General features: G+C 34.6%; 1 protein-coding gene across 1 annotated transcript in view; it reads left to right on the forward strand.

The window, feature by feature from the left end:
- LOC107549301 (rap1 GTPase-activating protein 1-like) overlaps positions 1-15,828 on the forward strand; it is a 47,289-nt gene that overhangs the window by 26,799 nt on the left and 4,662 nt on the right. Inside the window, exons 5-19 of the mRNA XM_016230341.1 lie at positions 1,076-1,123; positions 4,351-4,566; positions 6,791-6,894; positions 7,789-7,867; positions 8,602-8,655; positions 9,002-9,157; positions 9,408-9,479; positions 10,405-10,491; positions 10,581-10,724; positions 11,630-11,761; positions 12,711-12,820; positions 13,153-13,272; positions 14,739-14,880; positions 15,150-15,255; positions 15,759-15,811. Of these exons, the coding sequence (XP_016085827.1) occupies positions 1,076-1,123; positions 4,351-4,566; positions 6,791-6,894; positions 7,789-7,867; positions 8,602-8,655; positions 9,002-9,157; positions 9,408-9,479; positions 10,405-10,491; positions 10,581-10,724; positions 11,630-11,761; positions 12,711-12,820; positions 13,153-13,272; positions 14,739-14,880; positions 15,150-15,255; positions 15,759-15,811 (1,623 nt within the window). The remainder of the gene's footprint in view (positions 1-1,075; positions 1,124-4,350; positions 4,567-6,790; positions 6,895-7,788; positions 7,868-8,601; positions 8,656-9,001; positions 9,158-9,407; positions 9,480-10,404; positions 10,492-10,580; positions 10,725-11,629; positions 11,762-12,710; positions 12,821-13,152; positions 13,273-14,738; positions 14,881-15,149; positions 15,256-15,758; positions 15,812-15,828) is intronic.

Here is a 15,828-nt window from a genome sequence, read left to right on the forward strand (position 1 = left end):
GGATCAAGGCAGGGATCTCCGTCCATTACTGCAAAGCCACTGTCACTGAGAGAGCCGAGAGTCGTTCTCATGTTAAGTGGACTCACAGACTGTCAGATCTCACTCTTTCTCATTGTGTTCATCCTCCTCTCTCTCCCCCTCTTTTATCTGTTCCTCCTGGTTCTCAGACATCAGATATATTTGCAATGATAGAGCGAATACAGGTGAGAAGTCCACATTTTCATCCGGTTTTGTGTTTATTGCTTTTCCTGCAATCTCTCGCTTTTTATGACCTCTGACCTTTTTTAACCTGCAATATGGTGACACCTTCCCAGTCTTTGCCTATCATTACTGACATCTGTCGTCTATATGTAAGGTTCTCTCTTAATACGTCACTCATTCACTTTAAAATGTATATATGTAGCTTGTGCTCTGTCATTAAACTCTTGAAAACAGTGTTAGAAATATAGTCCATGCAAGTACGCAAACACTTGGTCAGCACATTTTAATGTCTGTTGAACTTAGTGATCCATCATAATTTGAGCACAGAGAGCATTTTATGCTTCTGACCATTTTAAATTAAACTATTATGAAGTAGTAGTTTAAAAAAAATAAATAAATATGTATGTATTTCTCACTCGTTTTATGTTTGCATTTTCCAAACATTCAAAACTGTCCGTTTTTTTTTTTACATTTAAGCAAGATAAAGGCTGTAACACACCTAAAAGGGGTGATATAATTTCTTTTATAGCTGTTATTTAATTCTATATTAATTTATATTAAATTAATTTTAAGTATATTTATGCCAATGTCCGTTATTGCTTTAGAAGCTTGAATACTTGCGTAGAATATGTTTCAGGCCTAAGTGTCTTTCTGTGTAATGTTTGTATTTAAAATTTTTGTATATATTGGCCATGTTTTAATTTTTTGAGAATTATCAAATGTATATATTATTTCAAGTTATTAACAAATGCTGAATTTTAATTTCTGGTATTTACTGTTCTAATAATGTATATGAATTACATTAATTCAATTTGATTTATATTTTTAAATGAACTGTATTTATTGAACATCTTCACCTTTTTTGTGAACACAGAGCAGTAGAATGGACGAGCAGAGGTGCACTCTTCCACCTCCTCTCAAAGTAAGTGTGTATATTTAGAGCCACACAAACAAGCATCAAGTAGGGATGCACGGATAGGATTTTTTTTGGCCGATACCGATTTTAACAAACAACTATTGGCTGATTCTGATACCGATATTGGTCAATTGCATAAAGCAGGCTTAAAAACGAGAAAGAAAAAAAAGACTGGTTCACTCCAAACAGAATCTGTATTTGAATGTTTCTGTTCCTGCGTTCCTCTGTGAATCCGGTTTGAGTAGAAAACATACCGGTTAATAACGTTTTTTTTTTACTTTTTCTTTGCCAATAATAATAATAATAATAATAATAATAAAGTACAGTGTTTAATTTACTCAAAAAGAAAAAAAATCATGGAGAGTCTTGAATGATGTCTCTTAGTCATAGCCAATATAGCATCATCTTTTCTAGATTTATCAAAGACCAAATTTATTAAAAGAAAAAACTGTCAACACAATAAAAACATTAAAAAAAAAAATGCTACTCCTATAAGCGTTAATTTTGAGTGGAAAAAACAGCCTAAATTAGTAGGCTGTTCATTGCATTTTATTATTACATTCAGAAATAATGTAGGCTAAAATAATGGTAAATAAAAACAAAATTACAAACACAATTAGGCTATTTTAGTTCCCTTCTCTCCACAACAAATCCTCTAAAGTTGTATTTAGGCGAAATATAAGCGTCAAGCCAAAACAAATTAATTTAAAAACGAAACTGAAGCCTACCTCTCTCATTCTGCACGAATCCAAATGTTTCTATATTAGCGAAGTGTCTGGATGCTACTATTATTTATTATGTAAACTATAGGCTTTGTTCTTCACTCGCATTATCGACGTTAAGCATCATCCTTCACATATAGGCTAAAATCAGCAGTGAGGCGCTGGTAACACTGAACGGCACAGACTGTACTACGGACTATTTAAATTGAGCAGTGTAACTTTTTATGTTTCTTTAACTGTATTTTATTTTGATAATGAACAGGCTGCAATGTCAAATTAGCAAAAAATTGTTGTATGTGCGTGTGAGGCGCCGACGCGATCACTGCATTGTTTTCCCAACTGTTACTCCGTAATTTATGGTCATACCAACGCTGGTTGGTCATACAGATAGAAGCAAAACATCATTCAAAACTAAAGCTTTTGTAAAATAAAGATAACTGCTTTCTGCCGTCTCGTTTGTGAACTTCGGAGTGCGTAACAATTATCCGAAACTCAGCACAATTTATTTTCTTTCGTTTTGTTAATCCGTTAATTATTTAATTAATGATTTTGCCTATATATTCCTTTTTATGTAGCCTATATAGTTTCATTCTGTTTTCTCCGTTCACAGAAATGCTGGCGGTGCGTGATGTGACCTTGTGTGAATCCGTGTTCTACACTGGTTTCAAACAAAAAGCTGCATATTACCTGCCATTCATTTTCACTTAAATGTAGGCCTAATGCTTGGCGGTTCGTGTATTTCACTCGTTGGATGCGTCAGCGTCACGTTTGCATATGGCCGTACTATGCCGTCTGACAAACTATATTTTGTACAGATTTTATTTTGTTTTGGCAAGTATTTAATTATTTTGCCCAGAGAAAAACGTTGGATTATGCAACAGACATGCAACTCGTTGTCTCAATGCAGTTAATTTAAAAAACCATCGGTATCGGCCCTTTTCTCCCTATTTCCGATATGCCGATGGCTTTAAAATAATAAAAAGTCGGATGATAAATATCAGCGACCGATACATCGGTGCATCCCTAGCATCAAGTGTTCTAGTCATTACAGTCTGTTTTCACAGACACTGCGTTGTGTTTATCACATGTGCACAGAAACACACAGTATTGCTTTTGCCACAGATGGATGTTTTCATATTAACCCTCATTCTCATAGCTTTAAAGTTAAGAAAAGCACTGCTGCTTTAAAATGTTGACATTTTAATGCATCTTAATGGCTCTTCTGACATGAAGGCTGGTTCAAAAGTTTGGCAGCATAATTATTGCCTATTAAAATACCTTTTTGCCAAATTGTAAGGCAAAATGCATTGCATGTAAGCTTAGTGTAGAAGTCTGAAATGATGGAAGTCTTATTTAAAATACAAGTATTGTTTTTAAAAAAGTGTTTAAATGAGCAAGCCTCTTTCAGCATCTTGTGCCATAAGTATTGCATTAAAAATTAAGTTCAACTTTTGTCATGCTGCAGATCAGTGTCAATTTTAATTTACTGCTACTATCAGAGGAAAATAATGGTAAATAAAAACACAATTACAAACACAATTAGGCTATTTTAGTTCCCTTCTCTCCACAACAAATCCTCTAAAGTTGTATTTAGGCGAAATATAAGCGTCAAGCCAAAACAAATTAATTTAAAAACGAAACTGAAGCCTACCTCTCTCATTCTGCACGAATCCAAATGTTTCTATATTAGCGAAGTGTCTGGATGCTACTATTATTTATTATGTAAACTATAGGCTTTGTTCTTCACTCGCATTATCGACGTTAAGCATCATCCTTCACATATAGGCTAAAATCAGCAGTGAGGCGCTGGTAACACTGAACGGCACAGACTGTACTACGGACTATTTAAATTGAGCAGTGTAACTTTTTATGTTTCTTTAACTGTATTTTATTTTGATAATGAACAGGCTGCAATGTCAAATTAGCAAAAAATTGTTGTATGTGCGTGTGAGGCGCCGACGCGATCACTGCATTGTTTTCCCAACTGTTACTCCGTAATTTATGGTCATACCAACGCTGGTTGGTCATACAGATAGAAGCAAAACATCATTCAAAACTAAAGCTTTTGTAAAATAAAGATAACTGCTTTCTGCCGTCTCGTTTGTGAACTTCGGAGTGCGTAACAATTATCCGAAACTCAGCACAATTTATTTTCTTTCGTTTTGTTAATCCGTTAATTATTTAATTAATGATTTTGCCTATATATTCCTTTTTATGTAGCCTATATAGTTTCATTCTGTTTTCTCCGTTCACAGAAATGCTGGCGGTGCGTGATGTGACCTTGTGTGAATCCGTGTTCTACACTGGTTTCAAACAAAAAGCTGCATATTACCTGCCATTACTCTCTCTCCAGGCCTTGTGAATATTGTATAGTTCAGGGTTTGTTTGGAATCATGAGTCTCCACAGGTCTCTTTATTCACCTTCATATTTCCTTCATCTGCGGCTTAAAGTGACTCGAATGAGAGGCTCACATTGTCTACATCTCTAATCTCTCTCTATTCCTCCCACAGACAGAGGAAGATTACATTCCATATCCCAGCGTCCATGAGGTTGCAAACTTGTTTGACAGCGCGACAGCCCCTCGCGGACGACTGTCGCGCATAAACAAAACCAAAATAAACTCCAGGCCTGGTCCTCTCTCGTCTTTCCCCCCTTGTCCTGCATCACAGGTTAAACTGGAGACAAACAGCATAGCCAAGATCTACAGGAAACACTTCCTGGGCAAGGTGAGATTCTGAATTGACAAAGATGTATTTAATTATTAATTTGATCAATCTATCTGTCTCTCTATCTCTCTATCTGTCTGTCTTGTTATAGGCAATAGCCAGTATAATTGGCAATATTATATTGAAAATATTGATATTAATGTAAAACAAACAACCACAGTGTGCAATCTGGTATTTTATATAGTAAAGTCAACTAAAATCCCACCATTTCACACTATTTCAGCCTCATCAAACCAATGAGTATCATTTAAGAAGGTCAAATATCGGCTAATACAGTATGGTATGTTATAGTCGCTGATATATTATGCATATTTGTGGAGAAAATTAATTCTGTTTAGTGCTGTCAAGCGATTAATCGCGACTAATCGCATCCAAAATAAAAGTTTTTGTTTGCATAATATATGTGTGTGTTCTGTGTATATTTAATATGTATATATAAATACAGACACATACAGTGTATATTTTGAAAATATTTACATGTATTTACATGTCTATATTTATATTCATATAATTTATATTATATATAAATATATTTAATATTGTAACGTAGGGCTTTGTTTGGCTTTGTTTGGCTTTGTTCTGCTTTATTTATTTAGTGCTTTGGCTTTGTTTTTGTTTTGTTTTGTTCTGTTTTATATATTTTTTATTTATTTATTTTTGGTTTTGTTTATCGTTTCATTCTGTTTTGATTCACAATCAGTAAAGAAAATATATATAAAAAACATTTTTCGATTATTTTTCATTTAGATTCCTCAGATTTTAGCTTCCTATTCTTAGCTACATCAACTTTTGGTTACCTGTTGAGGGTGGGTAAATATAGATAAATACATGGGCACATTTAGGACCAACCAGTAACATTCTGAGATATTGTTTTGTCACAGTTAGTGTTAGTTTTGGGTGTATTACCATTTGCAGCCCCCCAGAGATGCTTGGCCACTGTGTTATGCACTGACCAACAGCGTGCTCTGTTAATTAGCAAGCAAACCACACAGTGCAAAGGACTGATCCTGGAAAGCCTTCTGTTGTCATGCACGCTTTACTTTTCTCAGAGAGAGAACATCACCTAGGGGTTTCAGCACAGACTGCCCTTTTACAAAGCTGGCAACTAAAACACACCCTTTTCAGTACGGTACCTCAGAGGCCAGCGATAACATATGGGTACAGACTCATCACCTGCTGCTTTTTAATTGCTATTGTATGAGATATGGGATGTTATATGAGAGCTACAGTATAGCGATATGCTAATGTCCTCCAGACTGGCACTGACAAATGTGCTTTTGCCTTGAAATGGTTTGTTTCTAAAACACCGTTTTGAATATGATGTTTGCCACAGGGCTGCAAACATGCTTCGATATGTCTCATTAATTTCCTGAACACTTTGATGATAAAGACAAGCCGTTTTCTTTTGAACTTGTGAATGTCTGTGAACTGTTTTCTGTTATGACAGCACTCTCTAATAAGTATTTATGAGCAAGCTGTGAAGACAAGCGAACGAACGGTTCAGCTGAGGACAGCTAATCGGATAAACCTTTGAAGATTTATAGAAGATAAAACTGACACCCTGCAGAATGCTTTTAATGTTTTGTTGCAATGTTAAATCAAGTATAAATGTAACTATTGTTCTGAAATTTAGGGCTTTGACATCATTGGTGCAGTAAAACACTCGGCCCCGCCCCTCTCGTCACAAATATATAAACATATTTTCCTGAAATATATACATGCATGTTTGTGTATTTATATATACATACTAAATATACACAGCACACACACATATATTATGTAAACAAAAACTTTTATTTTGGATGCGATTAATCGCGATTAATCGTGTTTCCTTTTTAATTCTTAAAGCAACTTTGAGGTTCTGAAAGGCACTATATGAAAATAAATAATAATTATTATTATTAAGAGTTTTTTTTTACGTATCTGTTTTATTGATCTATGCTTTACCTGACATATTAACATGTGTTGAGGTATAGTTGACAATAAAGTTGATCAAAATCACATCAGGGCTATTTTCTCACCAATTAACAAATTGATAGATGATTCTTATGAGAACAGGAGTGTTTGTATTGGTTGTTTTGTCTCATTATTGCTGTTATAGTCATCTTAGTAGTAGTAGCAATACTCTTTGTGCTTGCTGTCTCTCAGGGTCAGAGCTTTTAGGAATCTGTGATAATGTAAAGAGTCTTTCAGAGGGTTTATGCGTTTATAACTCTTCTCGCAGGAGCACTTTAATTATTACTCAGTGGACAGCACTCTGGGCCACCTGGTCTTCTCGGTGAAGTATGATGTGATTGGAGACCAGGAGCACCTTCGACTGTTGCTTAGGTACGTCAAACACACACTCTTGACTATTCCCAGATGAAAAAAGTATTGCTTTGATGTTTTGAATGCTGTGTTTCTTTAATAACTTTGTTACAGATGTTCCTGACATACCTTAGGAGGTATATAACAATAAATTGTTGATATACAGTATTGTAAAAGTATAGAGTCTAGGAACAAACCCTTATTCCCTTTCAATGCTACTTCCATTCGATTTACAAATCCTTCCTCAATTGAAATCCAGTTCAAGAAATTGAATTGGAATTTAAAAGATATTCTCAATTTAGTTCTGAATGGTGCACAAATCTGTCACAGACACTTTTCTTTTTAACGAAACATTTACGTCCACTCTCTCCTGTCACATATTCTCTCATTGTTCATTTTCGAAGATGTTCTAACTTAAGTACTCAAAATAGGCAGCAGAAACACAAGGTCACATCTATTCTTTATAACCCAAATCCTGTCTCGAGGCCCTTTAATGATGGGGATGGGAACAAGAGACAGTGTGCATGTCAGAGAGAGGTTGATCTATAAAGCCTCTCTTTTATACAGGGAGCTCTTCAGGGACTCTTTGAATGTTATGTATTGGCTATAAGATAATTGACAAGGGCACCTGTGAATGCTGGAGTGATTCACATGGCAATTTTTCATAGTTGAACTACCATCCATCTCTCTCTCTCTGTCTCTCTTTGTCTTTCCTGTTAAATATAACATTTACATTTATATTAATGCATTTAGTAGACGCTTTTATCCAAAGTGACTTACAATAGAGGAGCATGAGCAGTTTGTCTCAGACAAATTAACAGAGAATGTGTTTGTGAAGTAGTTTGGTTATAGTGTTATTATAATAGTTTGTAATGCTGAAAGTAACTATAAATCTTCTGTTTTTTTTAATTGTAGGTCAAGGTTTAAAACCTACCATGATGTGATACCAATTTCTTGTCTGACCGAGTTCCCTAATGTTGTGCAGATGACGAAGGTAGGACATTAACATAAATAGTTTAGCAGAGAAGAATTTTGCATGGCTGTCATTGGATAAAAAAAATTATAATAATTAATTCAGTCAATTGCATGACATGTAGATGAATTCAATTAAAATGTTATTTATTTGTTATTTTTATATATATATTTTTTGCAATTATATTTATGCATTCAATTAATTTAATTTGAATTATTTGAATGAATCAATGTTTGCTGAGAAAAATCCCATGCAAATCAGATATTAGAAAAGGTGACTTTGAAGTTCTTTTATTAATTTATCGCCATGAGAAAAAAGGTAATTTATTTTTTTAATTAATTTGAACTAAATTAAGATGTTAAATTCACAGCCTTAGTAATCAGATAAAATAAGAAAAAAATTAAAATTAATTAATTGAGTCAATTGCATGACATGTAGATGAATTCAATTAAAATGTTATTTATTTGTTATTTTTATATATATATTTTTTGCAATTATATTTATGCATTCAATTAATTTAATTTGAATTATTTGAATGAATCCATGTTTGCTGAGAAAAATCCCATGCAAATCAGATATTAGAAAAGGTGACTTTGAAGTTCTTTTATTAATTTATCGCCATGAGAAAAAAGGTAATTTATTGTTTTAATTAATTTGAACTAAATTAAGATGTTAAATTCACAGCCTTAGTAATCAGATAAAATAATGTGACTAGAAAAATGTAAACTAGATTAATCACAATTTTTTTTTTCAAGCTTGTCTGTGAAGAGGTGAATGTGGACCGATTTTATCCCATCTTATACCCAAAGGTAAGCTGGGGCAGAAACATAAAAAAAATGAATGAACAAATCGTGGGTATATTACCAGTCAGAGCCTAAATGCAAAGAACTGTAGTGCAACAATATGTAGTGTGCTTTATTTACATGAAAGTAGAATGATATACCTTACAAACTGGCATAGCAGTGTTGGTTATGTTCAAATATAAATGTACAAATATAAATTTTTCAAACACATGGTCTATTTTAGTTTTCAGTTCAGGTTTCGCTTCTGGCCAGTCTGTTCGAAGAAGTGAATCTTAAATCAGTTGTGCAGACTTACAGGCAGCTTCCTCTTATTACTTCACAGTTTTGTTGTCTTGGTGTGACTTAATTTCAGCTCCAGAGGAAGAGGCATATAGGAAATGACATTGTGGCTATTGTGTTCCAAGAAGAAAATACACCATTTGTACCCGATATGATTGCATCAAATTTTCTTCACGCTTATGTAGTGGTTCAAGTGGAGAACGCCTGCACTGATAGCGTCCTCTATAAGGTAATTAACCTTGTTTGATTGTTTCAAAATGAAGCTTGAGCCATAGATTTATGTGAATAGTGTATTTCTAATAGGAATGCTTCACATACTTGATTACATACAATGAGTGACTCAGTTCTAAAGTAGGTTTTTTTCTCTACACATTGATGTTTTCCACTATAGTAAAACAACTTGTTAAACAATGTGCTAAAGACTTTTTTATTTAGAAGCTTTACTGATATCAGTCATAATTTCTTTTGTGATATTGTAGGTATCTGTGACGGCAAGAGATGATGTGCCTTTCTTTGGACCAGCCCTCCCAGACCCAGCTGTCTTTAAAAAGGTACATCTTTTCAGTTTGTATTCATGTAATGTGACTAGTTCCACGTGAAATCTTTGCCCAAAATTGGAACAGCTGTTTTTACTAAATTCTACACATCCTTCAACCACTGATGTTCATTTGGTTTATTCATTATTTTTTCAGATGCCAATAAGTGTAAACAAGTACTTTTAGTTCAGCCTCACTTTATTTAAATACTTTCTGGATTTTCCCCCTAAAAATCAGTGTACAAAATGTGGAAAAACTCAATTTCGTCTAATTATGGCGGTGACTACAGGAATGTCTCGTTTGATTTTTTTATTATGCGTAAATGAATTGGTAAAGCCTTTTATAAAATGCTGACAAATTATATGAATAAATATAGTTGTAATAAAAAAATAAAAATTTAATTTTGCTGAAAATGTACTCAACCTCAGGCCATCCAAGATGTAGATGAGTTTGTTTCTTCATGGGAACAGATTTGGATAAATTTTGCATCACATCACTTGCTCACCAATGGATCATCTGCAGTGAATGGGTGCCGTCAGAATGAGAGTCCAAACAGTTGATAAAAACGCTTCACTAGTCATAAATTCATGAACTGAGGTCTATTATTATAGATTATTGTGATGTTTTTATCAGCTGTTTGAACTCTCGTTCTAACGGCACCCATTCACTGCAGAGGATCCATTGGTGAGCAAGTGATGTAAAGCTACATTTCTCCAAATCTGTTCCCATGAAGAAACAATCTACATCTTGGTCTGAGGGTCTTTCAGCAAATATTCACTTTTAGGTAAGGTATTGCTGTAATCGTAAGTGATATGACTGAATTAATAAATAATTGAACTAATATATAATTCACCTATAATTTTATCTAAAAAAAAATCCAATTTAGGAACCGTTCTTTGTTTAAATCTAATTTAATCTCTGTTCATTGTGTTTTGTGTAGAGTCCAGAGTTTCATGAGTTCCTCTTGACCAAACTGATCAATGCTGAGTATTCCTGCTATAAAGCAGAGAAGTTTGCCAAGCTGAAGGTGAGAAGGGCATACATGTTTGTGTTTGCGTTTATTTGTGTGGAAGCATCTGCATGCATACTACTGTACATTAAGTCTTTGTTCTCCAGGAGAGGACACGGTCTGCTCTGCTGGAGACTTTATATGAGGAGCTACACATGAACAGCCAGTCCATGATGGGACTGGGAGGAGATGATGACAAACTGGAGAATGGAGGAGGAGGAGGCGGCGGTGGCTTCTTTGAGTCTTTCAAGGTAAAATCCATTTGAATCTCTTTAACTAGCAAAAAGGGTTTGTATTTGTTTAATTAATTACTGACAAAATGATGCGTATGTATAACAAAAGAGTTCTGGTGAATGGCAGAGATGAGTTTTGCATAATTTGCATACTGTGCATTCTATATGTGAGATTAGAATTGTTGCATCCCATATTGTAGAATGTTAAAATCAGCATGATATTGAAGTATGATTTATGCAGTATACACTGTAAACTATATGTCAAAAAATGTTGGGGTGTTTTTAAATTAGGGGTAAGTATTTTTTATGTTTTTAAAAGAAGTCTGTTATGCTCACCAAGGCTGATTTATATAATCAAATGCATTATGCATTAACCTTGTTTACTATTTGAATATATATATATATATATATATATATATATATATATATATATATAATTCCTGTGATACAAAGCTGAAATTTCAGCTGCTGACTTGGTGTTAAAGAATTGTTTTTTTTTATTGAATACAGGTGTGCTGCTTAATTTCTATAAGGATTCTTTGATAAATAGAAAGTAATGCAAACAATGAAAACAGTATTTATTTGAATAATAATGTCATTACTGTCACTGAACAATTTAATTCATTCTTGCCAAATAAAATGCAGTAATTTACTCAAGTAATAGAAAAAAGTGCAGTAGAAGTGAAATACATTGCATTATAGGATACACTCACATTTTGGCAAATGAAGAAAGTCACCTGGTGTTCTTTGCGTATTGAAATTGTTTTGTACTTCTGACAGTAGGTAATTGTAAGTATGTAGTATGCTAGTCAAATCATACTCACTTTCTTGGTCCTTTACTCTCTCTAGCTCTCATATAAGCAGTTGTAGTGCCCTCTAGTGTTGGCTTGCAGTGATGCAATGCATTGTTTTTCTCTTTCCAGCGAGTAATCCGCAATAGAAGTCAGTCTATGGATGCCATGGGCCTCAGTAACAAGAAACCGCACACCGTCTCCACCAGCCACAGTGGAAGCTTTGCACACAACCCCCCAGACACCCCCAAAACACCCGGCATTGTGAGTATGAACACCCTTGTGACCCAGAAATGAATGCAGGCTGTCATGAGAAGCCCCAAAACAGTGTGGCAGCTTTATTTTGTGCCAGTCTTCATGCCCTCTGACCCCCGTCGTGCCCTGCGAGTGGGTTTAACCTTTGAGTGCGTGTGTCGTCATGGCTCACATCATTTGTGAGGCTTGTGCTGATGGTAGACCAGGTCTTCTCCTGCCATTTCTGATCTTCATCATTTCACCATTACAAAAGAAAAAAACTGATGTGTAATCCGCTCTTATGATCTGGTCGGTGGAACAGATGGGGCTCTCCACAAGTGACCGTCCCGTCTCCATTGCTATGACAACGAGTGCAACAGCAATAACTGAGAGAGCCTCTCATGACAGGCTGCCATAACTGCCTATTAGCCATCCTAATGTACTAATGTGTCTGCAACAACTGTCACAGAAAACCAGATAATTATCAAACGTGTGTGCAAACCTATAAACTTGCAGACAGCTTTGCTAAACAGAGATTTTTCCATCTGGACCTGTTTTCAAGGTCATCTAGGCTGCACTGTAATGCATAATGCACAAATCTGAACACCAAATTAAATCACTCATCAAGCTCTGATGATGTTGAAGGGCTATTTTTATTTTATTAAAAATAGAACCCAGTTTCTGCTGTTTCTTAGCTGATATAATATTTGATGTTTTGTGTTGAATCATAAATCTACCATCACCCTAATGATTGATAGTAGACACAGCAAGCTGATTTACACAGAGAATTTCATACACGGTGGTCATTCAAAGGGCTTTATTTAGGCATAGTAATAATAAAAAGACATAAAAGTCGTTAAAATCAATAAAAATAAAATAAGAATTAAAATGAATAATATCGAAAAAAGAAAGAAAGTGCATGAATGGAAGATATTATGTAGTGGCTAATAATCTGAATCAAAATGTGATTTCTCCACAGTCCTTGATTATTCCTGGGAAAAGCCCAACCCGTAAGAAATCTGGTCCATTTAGTTCCAGGAGGAGCAGTGCCATTGGGATTGAGAACATACAAGAAGTTCAGGAGAGAAGGTAACTTCTCGAAGTTGAAGCCCTTTTATTAATTTATTCAAAAATACATACATACAAACATTGACTTAAAAAGAATATTGTCAATATATGTCTTTGAAAAACGTCAAGGTGGATATCTGGTCTTAATAACAAAGGGCAGACATTGTCATAAGGAAAACCCTTAAAGTAGTTTAGCATAATTGATTACTTGTTAGAAAACCATAAAGGAAAAGTAACAAAGATTAGAATCTAGTGTGTATTAAATGTGTACCTTTTTATTTTAGGCTTATTAAATATGAAAAATGCAGTTCAATGAGAACAATAATTAAGATGAGTTACTCATTATGTTCCAGCAGTCGAGAGGTGTCCCCTAGTCCACAGAGGACATCTGATGGTGGACACACCACTCAGGACTTCAGATTAGACAACTCGTCCAGTCAGAGCTCCCCTGAGATGCAGATCACTAAGATTGGGTGAGCACCAGTGAAAACACTGACTTCTGTTTACTGTATGGATGGCCAGTTTTTCCATGCATTTTTCATATAATCTGATCTTTACATTCCTGGAAAGGTGTCTATGATCATGTGAAGTAATAGTTTTCTTTTTTTTTTTTTTTTTTTTTTTTTTTTTTTTTTTTTTTTTTTTTTACTTTTTAACATTAGATTTGCTTTTGTGGTGTTTTTTTGGAAGAAGTCTCGTATGCTCACCAAGCCTGCATTTATTTGATCATAAATACAGCAAAAACAGAAATATTGTGACATATTATTATGATTTAAAATAGCAGTTTTCGATGTTAATGTATTTTAAAATATCATATATTACTGTGATGGCAAAGCTGAAATTTCAGCATCATTACTCCAGTCTTTAGTGTCGTGGGATCCTTCAGAATTCATATTGTTATGCCACTCAAGAATCATTTCTTATTATCAATGTTGAAAACAGTAGTGCTGCTTAATATTTTTTTTCCTCACAATCATTTGAAATATAATTTTTTGTAACCTTGTACAAATCTGTCACGTTTGATCAATTTGATGTTCAAAAGTAAATTTTTCCTGAATACAGGTATTCATTTCTTTCAAAAAAAAAAAAAATCATACTGACCCCATGTGCATCAAAATCATATTTTCTTTGAAATTCAATACCTTTGCACTGGTACTAGTACTAGTAAAACATAGTTTTTTATAATCTTTATTTTTGTCTATTATCTATATATGTAATATCCTCAAAGTTGAATAACATGTTCTTGTGTGGTAAGTAAATAGCCTAACCTGAGGTTATAGGTGACTTGTTCAAAGGGAACAATAGGTAGTTGCTCACGGGCCGCTCCTTGTTAGGTTCAGACTTTTTATTACCCTCTACATAAAACCACTCCCAGCAGCAAAGAATAGATATTTACTGTATCATATTTGAGTTCAAACGTCACTATTGTCAGTGAGTCATTAGTAATACATCTACTTTATACTTCTCTGAATATGTTGAGTAATCACACCTGCAATCACTAAACATGACTATGGCTAGTGCTATCATAACATACTCCATTATCATTATGCAATAGCAAAATACAGCCCAAACAACACCTTTTAATCATATGGACAGAGCAGCTAGTGCAAATAATTAATCTGATGTAGGTAGTTTCCAGGTGCAAAGGTCAATAAGTGAGCTGCTTTTGCTTTTAATGTGCAGCTGATGTGTGATACAGTAATTGAATCAAATATACCTCAACCAACTTTAAAAATATTAATGCATGTAAATCTTTGACCATATGCATTTAATAATGGTTAGTTAAAGGAGTGGTTCACCCAAAAATGACACATTTACTTGCCCTCAGCCCTTTAAAGATGTTGATGCGTTTGTTTTGAGACCGCTTTCAGTAATTTCACATTTTTAGGAGAACCGCTTTTATTTGACCTCATATATGTGCAAATGTATGTGTTTGTAGTTCGGCCCTGTGCTGTCGAGCTCCCTCGATCCCTGAGTCTCAGGATCTGTCTCGCTCCTCGTCCAATGCCAGTAGCTTCACCAGCGTGGTGGAGGAGAACGAGCAGGAACATGAAGTTACAGAGGACTATGACACAGGACTGGTGCGGTCACATACACATATGACTCACATACACATAATTGATCAATACATGACTCACATTTAACTTAAAAGATAGGTACATTGTGGTCAAAATGTAGGCAGAGAACACCACTTGTATTTAGACGCCCATACTATTCGCGGGCAAATGCATACAGGCGTAATGGAATTTGCATTTAATTGTCTGAACAGAAGTATCAATACACCTATATGATTTGGCAAGACTGGCTGGTTCTGTTGTTTGCATATGTTTTTCATTTTTCTGGAACATAGGAGAGTCTGTCTTCAGCCGGTACGCCTCACAAACGAGATTCGTTAACATACAGCAGCGTGTGGTTGGAAGACGGCCCTGGTACTACTAGTCAGAGCAGTTCACACGGTGAGACAGAACAAACATTTCACCTCCCAACAAACCCAAGCACATTTCTATTATACTAAAAGGATTACGTAATGATCATTTATGTGTTCGACTGTTCGATTTTCGTGCAGGTAAAATGCTGCATTGAGGAGATTATCTTATGTGCTCACTATACTTTGAGATGTCATTCAGAAGAGAGATAAAAGCTATTTTTAACCTGTTGCACCCATAATTTGCAACTGTACTTCAGTCTGTGAAGTATGAGCAAATATTATATCATAAAAAAGACTAAGGAAAGAAGGACACCGCAGAATATACATGATGAAATTAGAGACAAGGCCCAGATTAGAGCCAGTGTTATTTTAGTATTTACTTCTTTTTATTTTTAAATACTACTGTTTTAGTATTTATTCATATTTTGAATTAGCTTTTATTTTTATTTATATGAGTTTTCATTTGAATTGTTTGAGTTTATATTGTTTGTAATCGTGTTAAGGCTTTAACGGTCATCTGTTTCACTATAGGTCCCTTTCGACAGCAATCTGAACCTCGTCCTAAAACAGAGAGACAACACTCGGTAAGAACATGCTAGTC

The sequence above is a fragment of the Sinocyclocheilus grahami genome, unplaced genomic scaffold (assembly GCF_001515645.1).
Source record: "Sinocyclocheilus grahami isolate Dianchi unplaced genomic scaffold, SAMN03320097.WGS_v1.1 scaffold368.1, whole genome shotgun sequence".
Classification (NCBI taxonomy): domain Eukaryota; kingdom Metazoa; phylum Chordata; class Actinopteri; order Cypriniformes; family Cyprinidae; genus Sinocyclocheilus; species Sinocyclocheilus grahami.